Below are 21,811 nucleotides of genomic sequence, written 5' to 3' on the forward strand. Positions count from 1 at the left end.
AGCTGAACAGCTACAGGAGAGCATCACTACACATCTCCCACACTGTAGCATGATGAAATCTAAAGCTTTAAGCACGTACTGGGGGAGTAACTTCTTTGCAGTGGCTTCATGGTTAACCCTACAAGCAAGCATATGAATTCAAGAAGCATCTTCCTCAGGCACATATGACAAGAGTAAGTGGGAAGGTTGCTATCGTGAGAGGACAAAAAGTGCTGGAATTGTGTACCACGAGAAGAGGCTGTAAGGGGAACATAGTTCACCCTGTAATTCTTGAAGAAATTTCCTTTTTATCCTATATTGGAATGATTGAGCCCCAAGTCGCCAAACAAACGAAAAACATTTGAGCTTAAAATTAACCATGGACATGCTTGCACATACACCTTGGAGGAGCCCTTTTGCAAAACCTGCTCGGTGATAGAAATGTGCTTAGTTTTCTTCTTCATGCAAGTAATGTTTCCATCAAGAAATAAGTGCCTATAAAAGACAACATTCCTTCTGGGCTTTTTTGTCACGATACCTCTGTTTATTTCACCTATTCTTTAGACTATCATGACTTGGACTACTATTATAAGAAACTGGCCATCCCCTCATATGATGACTGACTACCTACATTTACAAAGGCATTATAGCCAATAATCTTATTTTCAAGGAAACCCGCCCCTTACAGTGCCCTGCTTTTTACATCACAGTTAATGTAAAAAAAAAAAAAAAAAGATGGAAATGCCACTTCTAATTAGTATCTTTAAAGATCTGGAGGTAGTATAAATAAATGTATAAATGTAAATATAGGAAGACCAGTATTCCAACAATTTTTAACCACACCTGGATAGAAGAGCTTGCCTCAGTAACACTGCTCATGCCAGCTTCACAAACCTACTATCATCATCATCAAAGCAGTACTTTTTTCAACAAGAATATAACCATCAAATAGTATTTTTTCATAAAAAAGTTTAGATTAAATCACCATCTTGAATATCAAGTACGAAGTCACTGAACTCGCTGCTACAGAAATATGCAGAATGATGGCAATGAATGAAGTTGAATCTGAGGCAAAGACAGTGTCTTTGTGTCAGGACAAAGGTTCATTGACAGTGAGTCAGTACCCACAGCTGCATGTAGGATGCTGATGAGCTAATTATATGATAGCTGTTACATGAATTTATAGACACTTGAAGACTGCAGCCTAAATATAATTGTTCTTTCTGTTTTGTTCTGGTAAAAAAGCAGCTAGAGAAATGTCGGCAACTACACAAAAAAAACTTCAATTAACGTTTGTCATATGCCCACTACAATATTATTAACTACACAAAGATAGAGCTTTGTTAGGATATCTTAGGGTTTAATTTCCATGCTCAGACTCCAACTATAGTTTCTCACCCTCAGATTATGTAAAAGCAGATGAGTTTTAAGTTCTGCTCACTGTGGATGACTCACATTATTATATACTAACCACCAACACATTTTGTTTTACCCTTTTGCTTTACATGCCTGGAGTGTTCCAGCTAGGGTTTGTCCTGTTCAGAGCCTGTACAATTCACGTACTGCTTATTGTACCATGTAATCACTCCCCGTCCTTCTCCTTTTAGCCTTCAATGAGCTCCTGCACTGTGACTCGGGCAATTTCACAAAACTATCCTACAGAACTCAGCATACGCCATTTATTACCGAGGAACACTGACCTCCGAGAAGGCGCCATGCAATCTGCAGGCTTCGCTGCAGATCCCTGAGAATTCACACAGCTACACTGGAGACTGCTGGTAAAGCAGAGAACTCAGTCTCATAAACTGCTGCTGATGTCAAAAGATTTTTTGAACTCTTGTACATAGGTTGGCATCAGGAATCAAACAATGCATGTCACTAAATCCTTTTACAGGGGCACAGGAGATTAAGGCTTAGCTTATGACTGGGAAGGTTTCTATTCTCTGTATCAATAGGAGAAAGTCTTGAAGGTGAATAAATTCCAAAAAGTCTCCAGTGAAGCAGAGGGAGAGCAGCTTTAGGCATAATACAGGTCTTGCTCTGTGATTCTCTACCGCTGCCTTCTGAGATTGTATCAGCAGCCAGCTCATTTTTTGATCTAGTTTAAGTAGGAAGAGAAGTTAAATGTCCAAGTATACCCAGCTTCCCACGTAAGAGGCCCATGAAACTGTCGTTGTGAGACAAGCACGTTGTCAGATTGCAGAACATCACAGAGTTTAATACAGAAACCATGAAAGAAGAGGTGAAATTATTTATTTATAAATAATGTTTAACATCTTTATTGATGATCTAGATGAGGGGATCGAGTGCACCCTCAGTTTACAGATGACACCAAGCTGGGTGGGAGTGTTGATCTGCTCGAGGGTAGGGAGGCTCTGCAGAGAGATCTGGACAGGCTGGAGCGATGGGCTAAGGTCAACTGTATGAACTTCAATAAGGCCAAATGCCGGGTGCTGCACTTGGGCCACAGTAACCCCCAGCAGCACTACAGGCTTGGGGAGGAGTGGCTGGAGAGCTGCCAGTCAGAGAGGGACCTGGGGGTGTGGATTGACAGCCGGCTGAACATGAGCCAGCAGTGCCCAGGTGGCCAAGAAGGCCAATGGTATCCTGGCTTGTATCAGAAATAGCGTGGCCAGCGGGGACAGGGAAGTGATCTTACCCCTGTACTCGGCACTGGTGAGGCCGCACCTCGATTACTGTGTTCAGTTTTGGGCCCCTCACTACAAAAAGGACATTGAATTACTCGAGCGTGTCCAGAGAAGGGCAACGAAGCTGCTGAAGGGTCTGGAGCACATGTTGTAAGAGGAGCGGCTGAGGGAACTGGGGGTGTTTAGTCTGGAGAAGAGGAGGCTGAGGGGAGACCTCATCGCCCTCTACAACTACCTGGAAGGAGGTTGCAGAGAGCTGGGGATGAGCCTCTTTTACCAAGTAATAAGTGATAGGACAAGAGGGAATAGCCTCAAGTTGCGCCAGGGAAGGCTTAGACTGGATATTAGGAAGCATTTCTTTACAGAACGGGTTGTTAGGCGTTGGAATGGGCTGCCCAGGGAGGTGGTGTAGTCCCCATCCCTGGAGGTGTTTAAGAGTAGGGTCAACACAGCGCTGAGGGATATGGTGTAGTTGGGAACTGTCAGTGCTAGGTTAATGGTTGGACTGGATGATCTTCAAGGTCTTTTCCAACCTAGATGATTCGGTGATTCTGTGATTCGGTGAGTAGTGATGCTGAGTACTTCCAGATTTTGCTGTCTTTGCTAAGGTATGAGATAAAAATAACGATGTCATTAATCTTACAAAGACATACAGAAATAACTGTTAAGCATAACATTTCAGGCATTAATCAAAGTATGCAGAGGCCTAACTCTTTTTAGGATTCTAAAAGGAAATGTAAAGCAATATGACTGTAAAGACGAACATAAGGGGCATTTAACTTTTATTCTAAGCAGGTGAGTTCAGGAAAAACATGCTTAGGGCCAGTTTCTCAACTAGTGTAGATTTGTATTGATTCCACTGGTTTTAGCGAAGCTGCAGTAAGTTTTACCATCTCAGAAGTTGGTCTCTACTGTCTGAAAGAAGCCTGGAAGAAAAAAGGGCACCACCACATGATATTATGAATATGAAAAAAAAGTAATACAGTATGCTGCAGGAAGTAGCAAAAGAGACATACCCATGAGGAAAGAAAAAACACAGGACTGAGAAAAATGCTTAAGAGGTTCTTTCAGGAAAGAAAACTAGCAGACACAGCACAAGGGAATGCGAACTCTGCCCAGACACTGAGAATATGGGTACGACTCAGGGAAAAAAATTGCAATACGAAAAGATATCTTTTCAAATAAAGTAGAAATGCGGCACAAGCAAAGATGAATTATATTTGTTTCCCGAGGGTCAACTCCAGGGAGAGATTTCTTACACAGATGGGTCATTTTATCTCAAATCCAGAGTCCTGTTGATAAGTCTCAAAGTGATTCAACAAGAAAGAAAATTTCCCAGGGAATGAATTCTAGCCCATATTTAGAGCCGCCAAAGGTATTGCTTAGCGGTCCAGGGATATAAATTGCCTGCATCGATTCAAAACTCGTACACAGTTGCCATTGAAGGGAAGTGTTATGTCTGCATGTGATTTCCTGAAACAAATCAAATGTTTCTTCAGAGGAACCCATAAAATGCTGACAATATATTAAGACTGTTTTCTCTGAAAATAGTTAACTTGAACTTATAGTGCAGGTCCACTGGGTCAGAAAAAAATATTAAGAAAAGGAAATAAATCATGACTTCAAAACTCTGACAGAAGAATCCAAACAATTTTAGCACATGAGACTAAAACCAAAAGCTGTTTCCATACATTACTTGAGATAAAACAGCAATGGAAACTGAATATTTACAATTCCATGTACAGAGGACACATTTACAGTGGTCCAGCAGTAAAGTTGACGAGACAGGGCTGGGCTGATCCCAAGCTAGTCAGTATTAAAAGTACTGGGCTCTTCTGTCACTTCCAACAGTGGCACTAACAATGTGTCCATCACCAAGACAGTCGAGTACGTTGTCCAAAGGCACGCTGCTCAGCAGGCTCTGCTATCCTAACTCTTTGCATCCCAGCTAGAACTGAGCAGAGATCAGAAGGGATAGCCATATCCCAGATGGATTTTACTCTTTACGATATACAGAACACCTGCCTCTTTACCTATCTTTAATTGATTCCATATTTTTTATTTGTTACATTTAACATATCGATGAAAAACAATGGAACCATCATTGAACACTGATGGTCCAAGAACCTGAAGCATCATTCTGCCCATCACAGGCGTGACTAGCACCTACTCTTAAATGCTCAGTGTCACTGCTTGGGGAGCCATTGGGTCCTACATTCTTTCCAGCTGTAAAGAGGGCATACCTCATGGAAAAAGAAGTCCTGCTGGCTCCAGTGAGGCCAGCTAAATAACCATGAAATCCAGTTATTCCTACTATCAACACACTAGCCTCCAGCATGTCCTGGAGAACTAGCATTTTAAAAAAGAAGTCTAGCAGCTGAGTCCTGCTCTGTAGAGAAATTCTGATGCTGAATTCTAACATGAAGTACTGCTCGCACAGTTGACTATCTCTGCTAGGCCACTTTCCAGGCCCTTGCAGAAACCAGAGGGTGAACTTGCATTTAAGTGTATTTTTACGACGCTACACTAGGCTGGGAGCGTCACGACCCGGGCTTTGCTGGTGCTGGCAGAGTAGCTGCTCAGGTTGTCAGCACCAAGTCAGGAGTCTGGGATCTGCCGGGCACCCCATGGCTGGTCGCTGATGCAGTGTCTCAGTTTGGCGGGGCCTTACGCAGCCATGGGTTTGGCGGGATCTCCTTACACCATCAATTTGGAATCACGACAGCCGGGATCACCGATCCCTTCCTCTTCAGGAGACGCCGCAACAGATGCCTTCAACCCTGCCCATGACTAACTGCCGTCTCCCAAGGGAGCAGCCCACCACGGCGGGCTGGGCGAGCAGGTGAGGGCTGGCCTGCAGAGGCCACCGCCACCGGCAGCCCCACCGCGAGCATCAGCACCGCCGCTGTCACCCCAGGGGGTGCCAGGTGCAGCCGGGCCCCGGCTCTCCTCAGGGCTCCCCCCTCAGCGGGACGTTACAGCCGGGGGCGGGGGAAAGCTGTGGGCGCCCCGCGCGCGCTCCCGCCCCGCCCGCCACTGGCCGCGGCCCAGGGCGGGGAGGCCGGGGAGGGGGAAAGCGGGGGGGGGGGGGGGGTGGCCCGGCCGGGCCGGCGGCGCCGCGCGGTCCTGCCGCCGCCAGCCGCGGTGCGGGCGGGGGGAAGGCGGGTGGTGTGTCCCGCACGTCATATCAGCCGCCCGGCCGGGATTGGCTGCGCCGCCTCACCCGACTGGACGCGGGCGCCGGGGCTGGCGCGGCGGCTCCCGCGCTCGGCGCTGGCGCCCGGCCCCGCCCCGCCCGGCGCGGCCCGGCCCGGCCCGAGGGGAGGGGAGGGGTGGCGTGGCGGAGCGGCGGGCCCGTCGCTGCCTCCGGCCGCGGGTAGGTCGGCGGCGGGTAACGTGACACCCGCGGCTGGGTGCTTATAAACCTTACACGGGGCGCGGGCCGGCGGCGGCGAGCCGGGAGGGAGGCGGCGGAGCGGCGGCCGTTCGCCCTCCCCCACGGGCTGAGGCGACGGCGGCAGCAGCAGCAGCGACGGGCGCAGCCCCCTGAGGTGAGGGGGCGGGGGGCCCGCTCCCACGGTGCCCGGCGGGGAGAAGAGGGCTGGGGAAGGGGGCCGCCGTTTTACACCCCCGAGCCGGGAAGCGAAGCCCGTCTCGGAGGGAGAGGCGGCAGCGCGGGTGGGTCTGACGGGAGCGGCGGGTCCTTGTCCGTGTCCTCCCCGGGGGCCGAGCCTCTCGGGTCACGGCGGGGCGGGGGCCCCGCCGCTGCCAGGCTGAGCCAGCGCAGCCCCTGCCCCCGCGGCCGCTCGGGTGGGTCCGGTCACCCCGCTCCTGCGGCGCTCCCGCCTTCCCCACGGCCCGTCGGGCTAGGAGCCGAGTGCCCGGCGCCTCGGGAGCCCGGGTGGTGCTGGGGGCGGCGGCGGTGTGTGTCAGCGGTGGGCGGGGGGTCGGCCTGACCCGCTGTTGGGGGTTTGACAGCCTGTCCCCGTGCGGGTGTTTCAGGACTCCGGTGAAGCCAATGCCCCGGCTGGAGAACTGCGCCTGGAGCTGTTCCTGCACGGCCAGGGGAAGGCACAAAGCCCAGCTGGGGGGCACGGCTGCCGGGCTGGCCGCCAAGGTGGGCGAGATGCTGAGCTCCTCCGTCTCCAGCCCCTCGCTGACGCTGGTGGGTCACGGAGCGCGCAGCCCCGGCACCTCCCGCGCCGGCAGCACCACCGCCACCAGCAGCAGCAGCAGCACCTTGAACTGGAGTCAGCACCTGGTGCAGAGGGTCGTGGTGCTCTTCGTCGTCGGTGCTTTCATGGCCCTGGTGCTGAACTTGCTGCAGATCCAGAGAAATGTGACTCTGTTCCCTGACGAAGTGATTTCCACTCTGTTCTCCTCCGCCTGGTGGGTGCCCCCGTGCTGCGGGACAGCAGCAGGTGAGTTGCAGACCTCCACGAGTGGGGTTTTTGTTGGTTTTTCTTTCCCCACCCACCCTCCAGTGAGGAGAGGCAGCGGGGCTGAATTAGTGACCTGTTGGGGGGGAGCTTAGCACTGGCACCGCTTGCAGTGAGTGAGGTGAACTCTGCCTTTGGAAGGATGCGTGCCCGCTCCAGCTGTATCCACGTGCAAGAGACACCCACGCGTTTCCCGCGTGTCCGAAGGCGCTTTTTTTGCGCCGGTGCACTCTGAATGTGGGCAAAGTGTATTTTTCGCGCGGCGCGGTCTGGAAGCGCGAGTGAGCAGCTCCAGCGCCGTGGCGCGGAGGCGGGCGGGGAAACACGCGCTCCCCACGCAGCTGCCACCGTGTTCCTCCCGTGACAGCGCGACTCCAGTGCGGGATTCCCCACGGCGGGGCACGAGGGGGCGGGGCGGGGCCGCCCGCCGCCGCGCGGCACCGCCCCCCGCCGCCCATTGGCTGCCGGCGAACTGGTGAGTGGCGGGCGGTGCTCGCCATTGGCTGCCGGCCCGAACTGGCCACGGGCTGGGCCGAAAACAAGGAAGTCACGTGCGGCGGCGGCGCCGGGCCCGCCCCGCCCCTGCCCGTACCCCCCCCTGCCCGTACCCCCCCCTCGCTGCCCGCCCCTTCCCCTGCTCCCCCCTGCCCGCAGCGCCTCCGGAGTTGCCGCGCGAAGTACCCTTTTACCTTGATGAAGGGTTAAAAAGGGGTTAAATCTTAGGAAATAAACCCGCTGTAATCTTTTAATTTGCGTTGAAAGTACTTTAAACAACTCTTCCATGTTTGGGGTTTTCTTAATGCAGCGATGTTGTCACGTGTTATCTGTACCTCTTAGTAAGGGAGTATGAATGATAAACCATAAACTTGAATGAATGATAAAGTGCGCAGTAAAAAGAGATTGCCACAGGTAGTAGTCCAGTGAGAGTTATCACAGCCCTGTCACAGCTGGATTAAACTTCGGCATTTAGCTGTGAATTGTAAGGTAAAAGTCCTGGTACCTGGCATCAGAATAATGAAACTGTTTCAGTATCAGATCACGTGTTTTTCTTAGAATGGCATGTCTTGTGCCTTAATGTAGAAGTTGTTCCTCTTAGGAGTTTAAGCAGGGGAAAAAAACTCGTAGGAAAGGAGATAAACATACATCAGTTAAAGCAGCATGTCTAGCCCTGGAGTTGGTGACAACACATGGAGTAGCAAGGCCTGGAAGAATGAAACTCATCTAGTGTTTGTGCTAGCAACTGAGCTAACACAAGCCTGTGTCTGTCTTCTGCAACCAAATTGCAGACTGATAAGGCTGAGAAAATGCTATATGAGGATAAAAACTTTGTCTGGTTAATAGTATAAGTAGTTATTTTTCTCTGACACAAATATGACTGATGGCAAGTGCTTTAAGTGCGGCTCTGCTTCTATTTGGTGTCAAAATGCATCTGATTTGGATGGGAGCATCAGCTGGCTTGCAGCACAGCAGAAGGAGAGAAAGCATCTCTGCCAAGAAACTTTTGAGTCCAGGAAAATTTTTAATTCAGGGCCTGATTCACAGCTAATGAGTCAAGTTCATAAAACCATCTGCCCTGCATGTGAGGAATAAATGCATGTTCCATACCTCACTGTAATTAAACTTTTTGTGATGCTTTGTTATTTATTGGTACAAAACAAGCATGTGCTCAGGATTTCAAATGAGATATGTTCATGGGAGAGAAGGAGCTTGAAGTCAGATACCTTGACATCGCAATATATGTATCTCTTCTTTAAAGGTTCAAACAGAATATTGCTTGTTAGAGTGGGGGGTTTATTCTTTTCTAAACCGGGGAGGGGGGTAATAATTGTCTTCATCAAGCTTACAGTAGCTGATAAGCACCTTGCTAATATGTCAAGTGCTTATTTACGAAGCTAGTATTTAGTAATATTGAAGTAATCATTGTATAACAGTTAGTACAAGTAGTGTTACTTCTCTTGCAGCTGTTGTTGGCCTGCTGTATCCCTGCATTGACAGCCACCTTGGGGAACCACACAAATTCAAGAGAGAGTGGGCCAGCGTAATGCGATGTATAGCAGTTTTCGTTGGCATTAATCATGCAAGTGCTGTATCCTTGAACTCATTTACGTTGTTGCTCGATGTGCTTAGTCTGTTGTCATGAAACAGTCTCTCCCATTCACATATGGGAGAACTACAAAGGTAAGGATGGTGCTACTGGCAGAGACAAACTTCTGCGAGACATGCAGTACGCTGCAATAGTTACCTTAAGACAGATAACACAGTTCACTTAAAAGTAATTGGGGGGTGGTTCTGGGAGGTGTGAGGGATAGACATTATAGTATGTCTGGTTTAACTGCAAGCATAACAGTATAAGTTGTGTTATTTTAACCTGTATGTTGACTACATCTAATAGTTAACACAATTATCTAGCAAGGTACTCTGAACTGTTCAGTAAGAGTGTTCTTTGTGTTGGACAATGATGGTTTGAGCAGAAAACCTAAATCATCAGGGATAACTAGGTTATTTGAGCCAAAAATCCATAAAAGTTAAATATATTGCAATATAGTATATTCTTCAGATGCTCAGTGTGGCAAAAATTGGTGTTGTCCTTGCACTCGCACTCCAGTCAAAGTCGACAAGAGCTATGATTGCTCATCAGGTCTGGAAACCAGATCCTTAATGTATTGTATTTAGAGATACAGAATCATGCTCACTTTTGGTTTCTGTTCTCCTGTGTTCAGTTTCAGCAGCAGGATGTCTGCAGACTTAAAAAGATTGTCCTTAACATCTTTTTCCAGAAACTAGATTTTGCGAACAACGTCCAGCTGTCCCTGACTCTAGCAGCCTTATCACTGGGTCTTTGGTGGACATTTGATCGTTCAAGAAGTGGTCTCGGACTTGGAATTACAATAGCCTTTGTAGCAACTCTGATAACCCAGTTTCTTGTATATAATGGTGTTTATCAGTAAGTTATACTTTTAAAATACTGTTTCAACTGATGTCTTAACTGAAAACGGGTGCACATGCACTGGAAGTTAGTTGTTAATGTATTTGGCATGTTCTTATAATAAGACTTTTTGTTTACCTAAGTCAGCTAGTTGTCCAGTTGTTCCAAATGATCAGATTGAGAACTGGGGTGGAGGGTGAGGAGTAGACAAATTGGGATGTATGTTGAAATAGTAACAGTTCAGTAAACTGAACTTCTGCTGGCCCGGTGTATCATTAACTGGCTCTCAGGAGAGATAATTTCTAAACTTTGCTGGCTAGGACATGGGGTTTTAGAAGCTTACTAAGTTAACAGGCTTCATTTGGTCTCCCTATTTCTTCTCCTGTGTTACTGCTTTTTTTGTTTGGGCCCAGGGAGATAATTCCATAGCATCTTGTTAACAGTATGTAAGGTGATGATAATACCTTGTCTCTAACCTATTTCCTTTTGTTCACTAGGTATACATCCCCAGATTTTCTTTACATCCGTTCTTGGCTTCCATGTATATTTTTCTCAGGAGGTGTGACTGTAGGAAACATAGGACGCCAACTGGCTATGGTAATTACTGTATAATTATCATTTCCTTTAACAATCCAAATAGCTTCCATTGTTGTTAGTCCAAGCACAAACTATGCCTTTAAGGGTATGACTCACAAACTGACAGAGATAAATAGGTATCTTCCCAAGAGTTGAAATGTAAGCGTACAACCTGTGTTGCGGTTAGAGTGGGAATTGTCTTAGCAAGTGTTTGAGTATCTTCTGTATTTAACTTTTTCCAGCAACAACCTAAATAAGACTAGAATCAGAAGGTTGCTTCTGCTCTGTCAGTACTTTGAATTAATATCTAAGGTAGCTAGAAAACTGAGGCACAGATGGGCTTTCTCTAATTATTTATGCAATAAAGCATTTTTGTTATGTAAGTGAAAGTAAATGTCCCTACATAGCATTAAATTCCACCACTCCTAGAATCAAATATGCTCTTTCTGGTCACTTAAGATGTACTTAAGTATCGCTCCATATATGGGATAATATGGTATAAATGACTATCATTGCTAGGTTCTTAACTAATTATTTCCTTGTAGCATACTTAAGAGTAAACTCAGCTATATGCTTGTACATTAGCCTGAGGCTTGGTTGTGAAAAGTCTTCTGACAGTGATGGATGGTAATAATTAATACTGTATTGATTTAACTTCTCTCTGCTTTGCTACATACATTTTTTTTTTATCCTGGAAGACATTCTTCAAGTATTTAACTTCTCTAAGGCTGCTGTGGTTTAGCTGCCTTTAATTTTTACTGAAGGAAAGGCATCTGTAGACTCGGGAGTTCCTTAAACAGTAGTCTCTGAACTGTTTAGTAAGGGGGAGGAGCTGTCTTTTGGGACAGAACCAAAAATGAGTAAAACGATGAGTCTAAAGCTAGCTGTCTTTCCTGGAACAGGCCTTCTGTCTCTTCTGCCTAGCCTTGCTAACCCAGTGGATGGATGCTAATGTACTTGTAACATGGATAGTCTGAACTTGATGCTGCAGATGGACAGGATTGCAGACAAGCTGGGGAAGAGCGCCGTGTTGCTTGACCACCACTGGCTAACATTTAAAGATCAATTTCTTTAGTATTGATTCTCAGTTACACTAAATTAATAGTAACCTCTTGTAGAAAAGCCTATTTAAAACAAAAAAGGCATGAGGTGAATCTACTTCTGTTCTTGAGGTTTTTCATTCATGCTGACTTGATACCAAGTTACAGATTTACCAGGACCACGGTCACAATCTTCACATTCAATTTTGATTTGCTCTGAGGCTCTTTAAAATACAAGCTCACTACTTCGCCTTCATATCCCAGTGGTGCATACGATCTGCATGTGTTTTTTTTCTTAGGACTACATGTATGGGGGGAAGAGAGGATATAATACCTCTTTTTAAATTTGCCACTCGCATCAAGTGAAAAAGATATATTTAATGTAGTTTCATTTAAGCTTTGCTGTTGCAGTCAGAGTCTCAGAATAAAATTATAGTCATTTATATTGCATTGGCATATGCAGTTGCTACGCTTATGCTAGAAAGCAAAGTAAGGGAGCCTTAGAGAAGAAAGAGCTAAAATAAATTTAGGAACACAGGGCTTTTTCTTTCTTCTTTTGACTTCTTTTCACCTGTCATCTCACCGAATGTAGTTCAAATCAGACTGGCTCCTGCCTGCAACTTGCCTGTCAGTCTTACCATCTTCCTTACAAAGAAAGAGGGAAGTCGGCAGGGTAAAGCATTCTATTCTGGTTATCCAGAAGTGTCTTCTCATGTCTTTTACATTACCATGACTTAGTCTGGAAAAACTTGGAGAAGCCAAACATTTGCATAGGAAAACTTCTGCAAGTCACTATGAAGCATTCAGTGCTGGAAAGTCAAAGAATTCCACTTCTAAAATAGAATGGTAGCATTTAGTCAACTAGGTTTTTCTTCCATAGAGATGACCTAAAAGCATCAGTCAGTTTTGTCAGCCATTGTGAATGTGGCAAGAAGACGGAATATTGCGTTTTTAAAACTAAACCTGAATAACAGTTATTCTTATAGCTGTATTCTCTCCTGAAGTCCCTGAGCTGTTTGGCTGCATCTGACAATTGCAGATCAAATAGTAGATCTTTTCTGGGCATGTCTAGAGTAGAAGGTGGCAGCTGTGAACATTACTTCAGTGGAGTAAAGTTGCCTCAGCCCCTGTCTAGCTTTTGCAGTTAGAAAGGAAATACGAAGTAGATTGAGAAGTGTCCCTGAGACATCCTCTCCCATCCTGAGAAACATTAGCTGGGAGATGCTTGCTGCTTTTCAGTCACTGGATTTCAAGTGAGCTTGCATGCAGTAGCCAAGTGTAGTGCTACCTTTAAGCAAACCTGCTGTTAGCAGAGGGTTTGGGGGGTTGTTTTGTTGGGTATTTTTGCTATCAGCTTGAGGATGAAATCCAACATTTTCTTGGATAGCGTGATTTCAAAAGAAGAGGTGCAGGTGCTGCTGCCACCACCAGCTCTTGCTGCTCAGTATGACACCTAAAGTTGCTCAGTCAGTGCTCATCAGTTGGGTTAAATGGATGACAACATTTTATTTTGAGTTGCAGCCGTCATTCTCAAATCTGGCAGACTAGGATGGTACTCAGAGCTTGGACCTCACAAATATCTATTGTTTGCTACTGCTAGAGGCTGCAGAACTGTGAACACGTTCAATACTTCCAAATACATTTGCATTTTGAGTCTAGGATGAGAAGAACATATTACAAGCTTTGTTTTAAAGAAAAGTTGGTTAAATTTCTTACACTGACATACTTTAGGGTTTCATACTAGAAAAGGGACTTAGGAGGAAATGAGTAAGCCTATCTGATGCCAGGCTTTGACTGGAAAATAACGCAACTTATACTTGAAGACAGTTTGAGAGGGGGCTGTTAAAAAACTGAGTTCATACCCATTAAGTGAAGCACTGTGTACCTTCTGCTAAGAAATAAACTGAGACACAGAAGAAAGCTAATGAAGTCTTACAAAAAGCAGTGTGATTGGTAGATGGATTTATCAGATGCACTAATTAAGGCAGCATAGACCCATAGTGATTTTTTTTTTTTTTTTTTTTTTGTCCACAGTTAAGGAGCACATCCTTGTTGAGCTTTTATAGGAAGCTATGTCTGCTAGGTCACTCTCAGCTTAACTGAAGTTAGTTGACTATTTAATCATTGAAAATACTGCATAATGTAGTCACTTATCAGATGGCATTAAAATATAACATTTGTTTGATTGATTTTTTTTTTTTTTTTTTTTAATCCATAGGGTATTCCAGAGAAACCACACAATGACTAAATCTTTGAAGAAGAGAGCACGGTGCCAGTGTGAAAGCAACATTATGAAGACGTGTTCCTGTTTTAAATTGAAGATTATTTAGGAAAAATAATCTTTTTATGGGCTCACTGCACAAATGACTTGTGGAAAAAAAAATATTAATCCACTCTTAGAATAGCCAAGTGAAATTAACTGCTTATCTTGAAATCTTACCCTGATTTACTGCATAAGCATTTGCGTATGGCTGTTCTCTGGAAGAGTTTAACACCAAGTTGCATACAGCTGTTCAGGCTAAGTGGCAGTTTTCCAAGTATTAGATTCCAGTGTAAGTTATTGAAGCAGCTGCCATATTTTAAAGCCTTGGAACTGAAATTTAATTACAAGCTCTTGTATCAGTGCCCAAAGGAAGTAGATCGATGGTGCTTAACAATGATGAAGTATGGTTTAATAGGAATAGTATTTATCCAAATCTTTAAGAAATAGGGTTATTTAAAAATAAGAGTGATCGAAACAGATTAAAGGCATTGCACAAATGCTTTTAGGATTCTTATGAAGGAATCATGCCCTTACTTGTAATGCTGCATTAAGTTTCTGTCTTTGACAGTGGTGAGGGTTGGAGGGATGCAAGTTTGGAAGTCACTTACTTTGCAATTTCTAAATTGATAGGTGAACACTGGAGACAATCTTGTTCAAACATGAACTTTACCAAATTCTGACTGGAAATTTCATTACTTCTGAAGCTTGCAGTTAGATTTGCAAGAATCAAGTTCTGGCCCCAATTCAGTAAGAATTTAAGTGTATGTGAGTAGTCCTGCTTAATATTAGACATATGCTTCAGTATCTCACTGAAGGAGGTCTTGGGTATCTTAAATGTCTGGTGTCACTGAAAAAAAGTGCATTGCAGGCCATTGCTTGGCCATTGAGTACGTGCCCCCAACTCCTTAGATTTGCAGTTTCCTCATGGAGGTGTCCTTGATATTGCTTCTGTTTGAGTCAGGGTTTTGACTGAAATGTTTGGAAACAGAAGCGGGCCTAAAATGTGATTTAAACTGTATATGAAGAATAGCAAACAGCTTGTTTTCTCACTTCAGTTTCTGAAAGAGATCACTACTTGTTTTTTCACAGCCCTATAGAACTTGCAATCTGTGATTGCCTTCTTAAAAAAAAAAAAAAGTGCTTATGTCACTACATTAAACATTTGGTGTTTCTTAATACTTAGTTCTGGTGAGCACAACGTATTCATTTGATAGCTTAGACCACAGGAGACCTAAATAGCAAGTATTAGGTCTTAAAGTTGAAGTGCAATGTACAGTAAATCTGAGCCTCATGTTCTCTTCAATATCGATCATTTCTTATGAGAGATTAAAGAGAAAAGGGTTCTGAGTTCATTTCAATGCTGCATGGAGTCAAATGGAGCAATAATTTATTTAACTAGTAAAGCTAGTTTTGTTGTATCTTTCATTGAACCCAAATTTTTAGAAATACTCCAGTTTTGTGGTTATGGTGTACTTGTAAATTTTTATGGATTTGCCTTTTTGTATTATGCAAATTTTTTTGTGTTCATTTCCAATCTTACATGGCTTCAAATATAGTTAGAGGCATCGGTTAAAGACTGACCCATCGAAAAAGATGTTGAGGCCAGGTAGCAGTGTTCCGGCTGTTTTCACTCTTCTAAGGGAATGCTATAACTGCTGCTTGTGCTTTTTTTGTAGCAGGAAAAGTTTAGCACAAAGTCTATATTACAGAGCGGACCCCAATTCTAATCTTGCTTTGGTGTAAATTGAGAGTAATTTCGTTGGTATAAGATCCTTCCACAAATGTTTAAACCCTGAATAATCACATTTTATAGTACCACTTTGAAGAAATTAGGTCCTCAGATCAGGACTGGATCAGCTCAGCCATTTTAAGAAGTATGCTACCTGTTGGGGAGACAGATAGTTTTGTAACCTTGAAACCAATCTCAAAATGTTATAAAACCAGATGTAAGTAAAGATGACAGTCATCTCTACAGATATTTGATGGATAGAGAAGTATTTAAGATTTATTTGTAAAGACTGAAACTAAATCTGTATGTGTTAGAAATAATGCAGCCAAAAATGTAAGTCAAAAGTTCATTTTTTGCCAATACTTCTGAGTATCTTAACCAAAGTGATTTAAGTTTGGAAGAGATGACGAGGGGAGTGAAGAAAATTTGCACTATTCTGAATTTGAACACTTAAATTCTCATTCTTACTGATAAGTTTTCAGCGGTGTGTTTGGTTTTACACTTTTTTTACTATTAAAGTTTTAAGATCAAGTCATGTTTGCCTTGGGTTCTCTGTATTCACATTATGCAGGAATCTTTCTTGAAAAGGACAGTTGTTATGGTTGCATAACAAATATTCAGTCATGCATACTCAGTGGTTTAAAAAAAAATCCTAAATTGAACTTGGAGAGATTAGCTTTTAGAGGGGCTTCCAGCCTGGGTTATACAGTTGAAGAAAAATAGTCTTGCTATTGTACCAAAAAAGTGGCGTAAGTGTATGTTATCTGACTTAAAGTACAGAATCTTCTTCCCGTTGTCTTTCAAGATGCTGAAATTAATAATTTGAAACAAAAGATAGAGGGGCAGGGTAAACATGCAAATTCCTGTTGTGGCTTGGTTATCTGCAGTAATGATTACTAAGTCTGAAGCATCTTAAAGAGTGCAAACAGTAAGAATGAGTAAGCACAGCTGATAAGGCTAAGCAATTGGAAAACTTGTATCATCTGATTTAGGGAAGATAGCATTTTGTAGATTTACACAAAAATTCTTCAGTTTTCCTGCACTTAAACAGTTACTTCAAACTTCTAGAAGCCTCTATGTTTGTGGTGGACAGAGTAGAATGGCTTTTTGATCAATCGTCATCTGTATCAGTGCAGAGTGTGTTGGCTTAGCTGAAGGCTTCATTAGGAACTTCTTAACTATTTTAGCTTGAATAGCCTGTGTTTGCTTAAGTTCAGAGCATGTTCCATGGCAGCTGAGGAGGTAGTTGTTAACAGCTCCTGCCTGAGGATGGCCCACATCCTCCAGGTACACTGCATTCTCTGAAACTGCTCAGATTTTGTCAAAAGGAACTAAAAATTAAAAAAAAAAAAAAAAAAAAAAAGAGATGTGGGATACACCCTGATCTTGGAGAACTAGGACATAATGGGATAGGAAAGTGTGTACGAAGATTCTAAAGAAAAAAGTCTTCCCAGCCAGTGTGATGATTTGACCTGTGATAGTTCCTGCAAATTCCTTCAGCAGGTTATTTAGCCTTTGGCTCTTAAGCATAGGGATTTGCAGGTGCTAAATTAGCCACAGGAGGGCCCATAGTCTGTTCTCTGAATACAACAGGAACATATTGAGATGAATAAGGAAATAAAATCTCAGTTGCCTTACTGTAGGTAAAAGTAGCTCCAAAATTCATGAGAACAAAGCATTAAATGCTGGTCTAATTGAACAAAGCATACTTTATAAAGAGATCATTGAGGGCCCTACCTTGGAAACCAGTGAGAGGTGTGGGTGATAACAGGTTCTTCCAGCTAAAAGGTCAAGAAAGGTACCTATAGGTGATGATGATTTCTGTGGGCAATGAAATACACATGAGTTGCCCCATACCTAGTCTGGAGTCTTCTCCCTGCATTTAAATCCTGTTGTGTAGTGATAATATTCTGTCGTCACGAGCTACAAACAGGGACAGATGAACTACATACGCAGTAAAACCACAGTCTTCATGCCTGTCTGTGTGATAAGAAAGCCTGTAGGTTGTGAAGGTGCTTCTGGCCTGCTCTGGTTAACTTTTGAAGGCAGAATTCAAAGTACATATGATAATTTCTGTAAATAATGCATTACTGCCCAAAAAGTCATAAATGACAGAGCTGTACTGAGTTTTACTCAGTAAAGTTTTTCTCCAGCTGCAAACTATGTTTTCTATATTACAGTAAGTCATGCCTGTGTATTAAGTAGTTTGAGTGCTATTATATTGTTATATTAAATATCAGACAAGTGCTGCAGAGATTACACCAACTTGCTATGTTTCCTCAGAATTAAAATACCAGTTTTAAATCAGCATTTTTGCACAGAAATCAATTTTCTCCCAGCTCAGGAGCTGGCCAGTGGCTCCAGCAGTGCCCTGTGGCAGCCAGGCAGGTATCTGTTGGGCCAGCCTGCCATGGCTTGGGGCTGGGAACGGGAGGCCAACTCCTGTAGCTGCTCCAAGGATGCTCCGAGCTTCCTCTTGCCAAAAGTAATAGATGTTGAGTATTGTTTGTGCTGATGTTATTTGTTTTCAAACTGGTCAAAAGCAGCCAAGTAGCTCAAACAGCAAGAACTAGAATAGAATGAATTACAGCTGGCCCACATTTTGCTGGGTGGATGGAGGAGAGAAAAGGGTTTTTTCCACCCGTTCTCTCCAGATAGAAGAGCACATGTTCTTGCATTGCAGAATCGGGCCACAGGTATGGGCTGACTCCTGAAGACAGGGTTGAATCTGGGTTAGCACCGTCACAGTGGCTGATGTTATGGTATAAGCAAAAGCTAACTGACTTCACGGAGGTCACATTTATTCACCCTGAATATTATTAGCCCTGTTCAGAAAGACTTTGAAGGCTGTATTCTAGTAGTATCAAGCTGAACTAGCTTCAGTTTAAAATATATATATAAAAGTCCTGCTGATGGCTATGTATGTCTCCTACCTACTTATGAATGCACAGGAAGTTCATCCTTTCAAGGTATATTAGAGTAGGTGCCCAAAAATTAAAGTAAGGTAACGTGGATTCACAAGAGTCGAGATCCTATCCATTAAGGCCCGTGACAGAAAAGCTTGCTGAGATGTTCCGGCAGAAATGTAAGTTGTGACCATGGAGTTCTTCAAGACAGAAGGTCTGGTGGCTTTTCTGGCTGCATTTTGAATTGCAGTGTATCAGGGAGACATAAGGATTCAGATCAGGCGGTTTGGGACAACCACAACCTGGAAGCGACTTCATCCTGCAGTGCAGAAAGACCCACAGCCAACTGGGAACATGCCCAGCAGTACCTACAGTCTTTCCTACCCATCACCAAAGAATTGCTGGACATGTAGGATTGAACAAGTGGGTTGTGATCCCTCTTTTTTTTTTTTTAGGCGGGGGATTTCTAAACCTTGAACTTGGACACAAGGGAGATGTCATGTTACAAACAGAGGTCATTTAGGAGCAGGAGATGGTGAGATCACTGAGAGAGGTCACTGAGGTTTGGGTTTTCCTGGACATCTTAGGGTGCTCTGCTCATCACTTGAAATCCATTGGTCTGGCCCATGATGTGGGGTTTTTTGGGTTCACATTGCTTCTTGTCACCGCAACTGCCTAAACAGAGCGCTCTCTGTTCATGTGTTCAGTGGTGACAAAAGTCTTCCGTCAGAGGTGACTGTGGGAGATCTGCCACTGACTGCAGTATAAACAAGACCAGACCCTTATTTTTTTGCATGAAGACAAGACCTCCAAGCACAATGTTTGGGTCAATTGAAACACTTGTTACCATCTTCAAATGTGTTGTTCTGATTCTGACCCTTGAAAAGCGGTCCAAAAAGAGTGCAATGTTTCATCAATTCAGAAATCTAACCCACTTTTTTTTAATAGAAATGGGATAAGCAATTTCAATTTCCAAACTTTTTTCCTGGTTGTTTTTCATGTTACAGAAATTTGGTTTAGGAATTATCTTTTGTTTTGATAAAACAGCATTTTTTGGAAAAAAAAAAAGTTTTTCAAAAAATTCCTGATCACTTTTTCTAAGTATATCCTTGCTTACTTACCACCCTCATCAATCTTATATTTCCTGGTCCAGGGTAATTGCTTTCTTCTTCCTTCATGCTCCTCGGTTAAACAGCTTCCTCCAGGCTTGATATTGGCTTCATCACCCTTAGGACCTCATTTTTCTCCATGCCACCCCAGTGATGGTTACAAAGGCAGCAGATACCTGTACTGTATCTGTATCTGCATGCTGCACTGTCTGGACCTTTTCATTCTCAGACTTTACTCTCAGCTTGTTTGAGGCTTTTTTCCCCCTCTTTTCCTTCCTGTCTCTGAACCTCTTTCCACAATAAAAAAGCTTGCTGGAAGGATCCGTATCCACCACCTTGGTGCCTGGGGAGCAAGCAGGGAGCTGAGTTGTTCTGCAGAGTCTCTGCCTTGTTCTGACAATTGCATTTCAGAAGATGTACTGAAGGGTTTTTAAAAGACACAGAAAAAAACCCAAATTTTTCTCACCTGTTCTGCCCTGGCTCAGAAGAGCAGCTTTGCAGTGCCAGCTACGTAGCTGTCATGTTGTACTTGAGACTGTTGCGATTTCGTGCAGCAGCTCTTGGAGATGGGGCACCTCAGGCTGTGTGTTAACTCTGAAACCTACAAGCCATCATTCAACTTTTAATACCAATACCTACTGCACTGTTGCTGCTTTATAAAAACAAGCTAGTCTTGAATTTATTGCTAGGTATAATTTGAACCTGATGTCATCCAAAGCAAGAAAACTTGTCTGTGCTCCCTGATCACTCCTGGTGTGCAGCTGGCAGACCAAGGGTGGAGGGTCCTTCTGATGGGCATCTGTGCTGCTGAGCTCTTGCACCAGGACCCCGTAGCATAGGAGCTTGGGCGCTGCATGGAGCCGTGCTGCTGGGCTGAGCAACGGGCTCTGATTTCTTCAGGAAATTTGCTGCTGCTGATCTGGTGGAAGAGGTGAAGCGAGCTGGTGTGGGAAGGAGGTTCCACACATCCCAGCCAGCATCATGCAAGCCCACTCCAAATTTTGCCCTGCAAGGAGCAGACAGCGTAGCCCAAAAATCTCTGTAGAGCTAACAGAGGCGCAGCGCTTATGCTAAGGAAGAATCACCGGGAATACACACCCTGCTGACTTACCCAGCATTAGCAAAGTAAACAGGGCAAAAATCAAAACTTCAAGGGCTCTCTTGTGTAACAGAGATCTTCTCCAGACAAGCAGAGCTCTTCATTTCCATGCAGAGCTCTGCAGCAATGAACTTCTTTGCAAGCTCTGGTTTTAAGCATTTTTCCTTGCGTTACTGAAGCACCCACGTGGTGCAGTCAATGAAGTCCTGATCCCAGAAAGGATTCAAACACAAGGGACATGAGGTGTATCCTAGTCAGTGGGACTGGAGATGTGCTGAGCATCACAACCAGCTCCAAGTCTGGAGTTCTGCTCACAGAAGGGAGCAACAGCTGTAGCGGAGCCACAGTAACTGTCATGGCTCAGGGCTGGAGGTCCCCTCCTGGTGGCCTGAGTAATTTTTAAAGCTTTGGTTGGCCACTGAGTAATCCTCCTACCAAACATCCTGTAGGTCACCCCCCGAACAAGTCGAGTAAGAGTGAATAAAAACCTCAGGAAAAGAGCCACACAGTAATAAGCAGCTGAGTTATCAGCTGCAAGTGTAAGAAGATAGTAATGGTATCTAACAGATAACCAGTCCTGATGATTTTACTCAGATTTTTGTCAGATTTTTTCTTTGCATGCAAAGAAAGCACTTGGTATCACCAGGGCAGATCCTGATGTCGCTTGGTATGAATGAGTCCTTACGGAATACAGACTTGAAGATAACGACATGGGGACTAGTGATTCTCTTGGTGGAACGCAGTTGAACAACACCGACCTTACCATGATTTTAGACACTCCAGGATATTCAAGGCATTGCTATGGGGCTGATAGGTTTGACACAGACATCCCATAGCCTTCAAGAGCCTCAGCTGAAGGCCACACAGAATGTGGGTCATTTCAGATGTCATTAGGCTCAAGTTTTGAGCCCAACACTCAATGTCCACTAATATGTGAACCAAATATGTCAATCAGCATATACGTTGAGAAATACCAGGGTTTCAGGATTTTGCCCAACAATCAAACATTGGTAGTAGACCCTGAAGCCAACAATGCATAGATATCATGGTGTCATCACACCCACAGCTCATGGTTGTGAGAAGGAGCAATCTCCTGG

General features: G+C 44.3%; 1 protein-coding gene across 1 annotated transcript; it reads left to right on the plus strand.

Annotated features, from left to right (window-relative positions):
- Positions 1 to 5,982: 5,982 nt before the first annotated feature.
- Positions 5,983 to 16,135, plus strand: INSIG1 (insulin induced gene 1). Its single transcript, XM_074831485.1, has 6 exons — positions 5,983 to 6,178; positions 6,630 to 7,048; positions 9,028 to 9,152; positions 9,844 to 10,010; positions 10,490 to 10,589; positions 13,827 to 16,135. Exons 2-6 carry the CDS (start codon positions 6,646 to 6,648, stop codon positions 13,854 to 13,856), a joined length of 825 nt encoding a protein of 274 aa, XP_074687586.1. The 5' UTR covers positions 5,983 to 6,178; positions 6,630 to 6,645; the 3' UTR covers positions 13,857 to 16,135.
- Positions 16,136 to 21,811: the final 5,676 nt, after the last annotated feature.

Source organism: Strix aluco, chromosome 1 (assembly GCF_031877795.1).
Source record: "Strix aluco isolate bStrAlu1 chromosome 1, bStrAlu1.hap1, whole genome shotgun sequence".
NCBI classification, from domain to species: Eukaryota; Metazoa; Chordata; class Aves; order Strigiformes; family Strigidae; genus Strix; species Strix aluco.

Excerpts from the sequence above, each read along its gene's own strand:
- INSIG1 (XM_074831485.1), top strand. The coding sequence starts at position 6,646 with ATGCCCCGGCTGGAGAACTGCGCCTGGAGCTGTTCCTGCACGGCCAGG. Across the intron at positions 7,049-9,027 it reads GTGCTGCGGGACAGCAGCAG|CTGTTGTTGGCCTGCTGTAT; the intron begins GTGAGTTGCAGA and ends CTTCTCTTGCAG. Across the intron at positions 9,153-9,843 it reads GCATTAATCATGCAAGTGCT|AAACTAGATTTTGCGAACAA; the intron begins GTATCCTTGAAC and ends ATCTTTTTCCAG.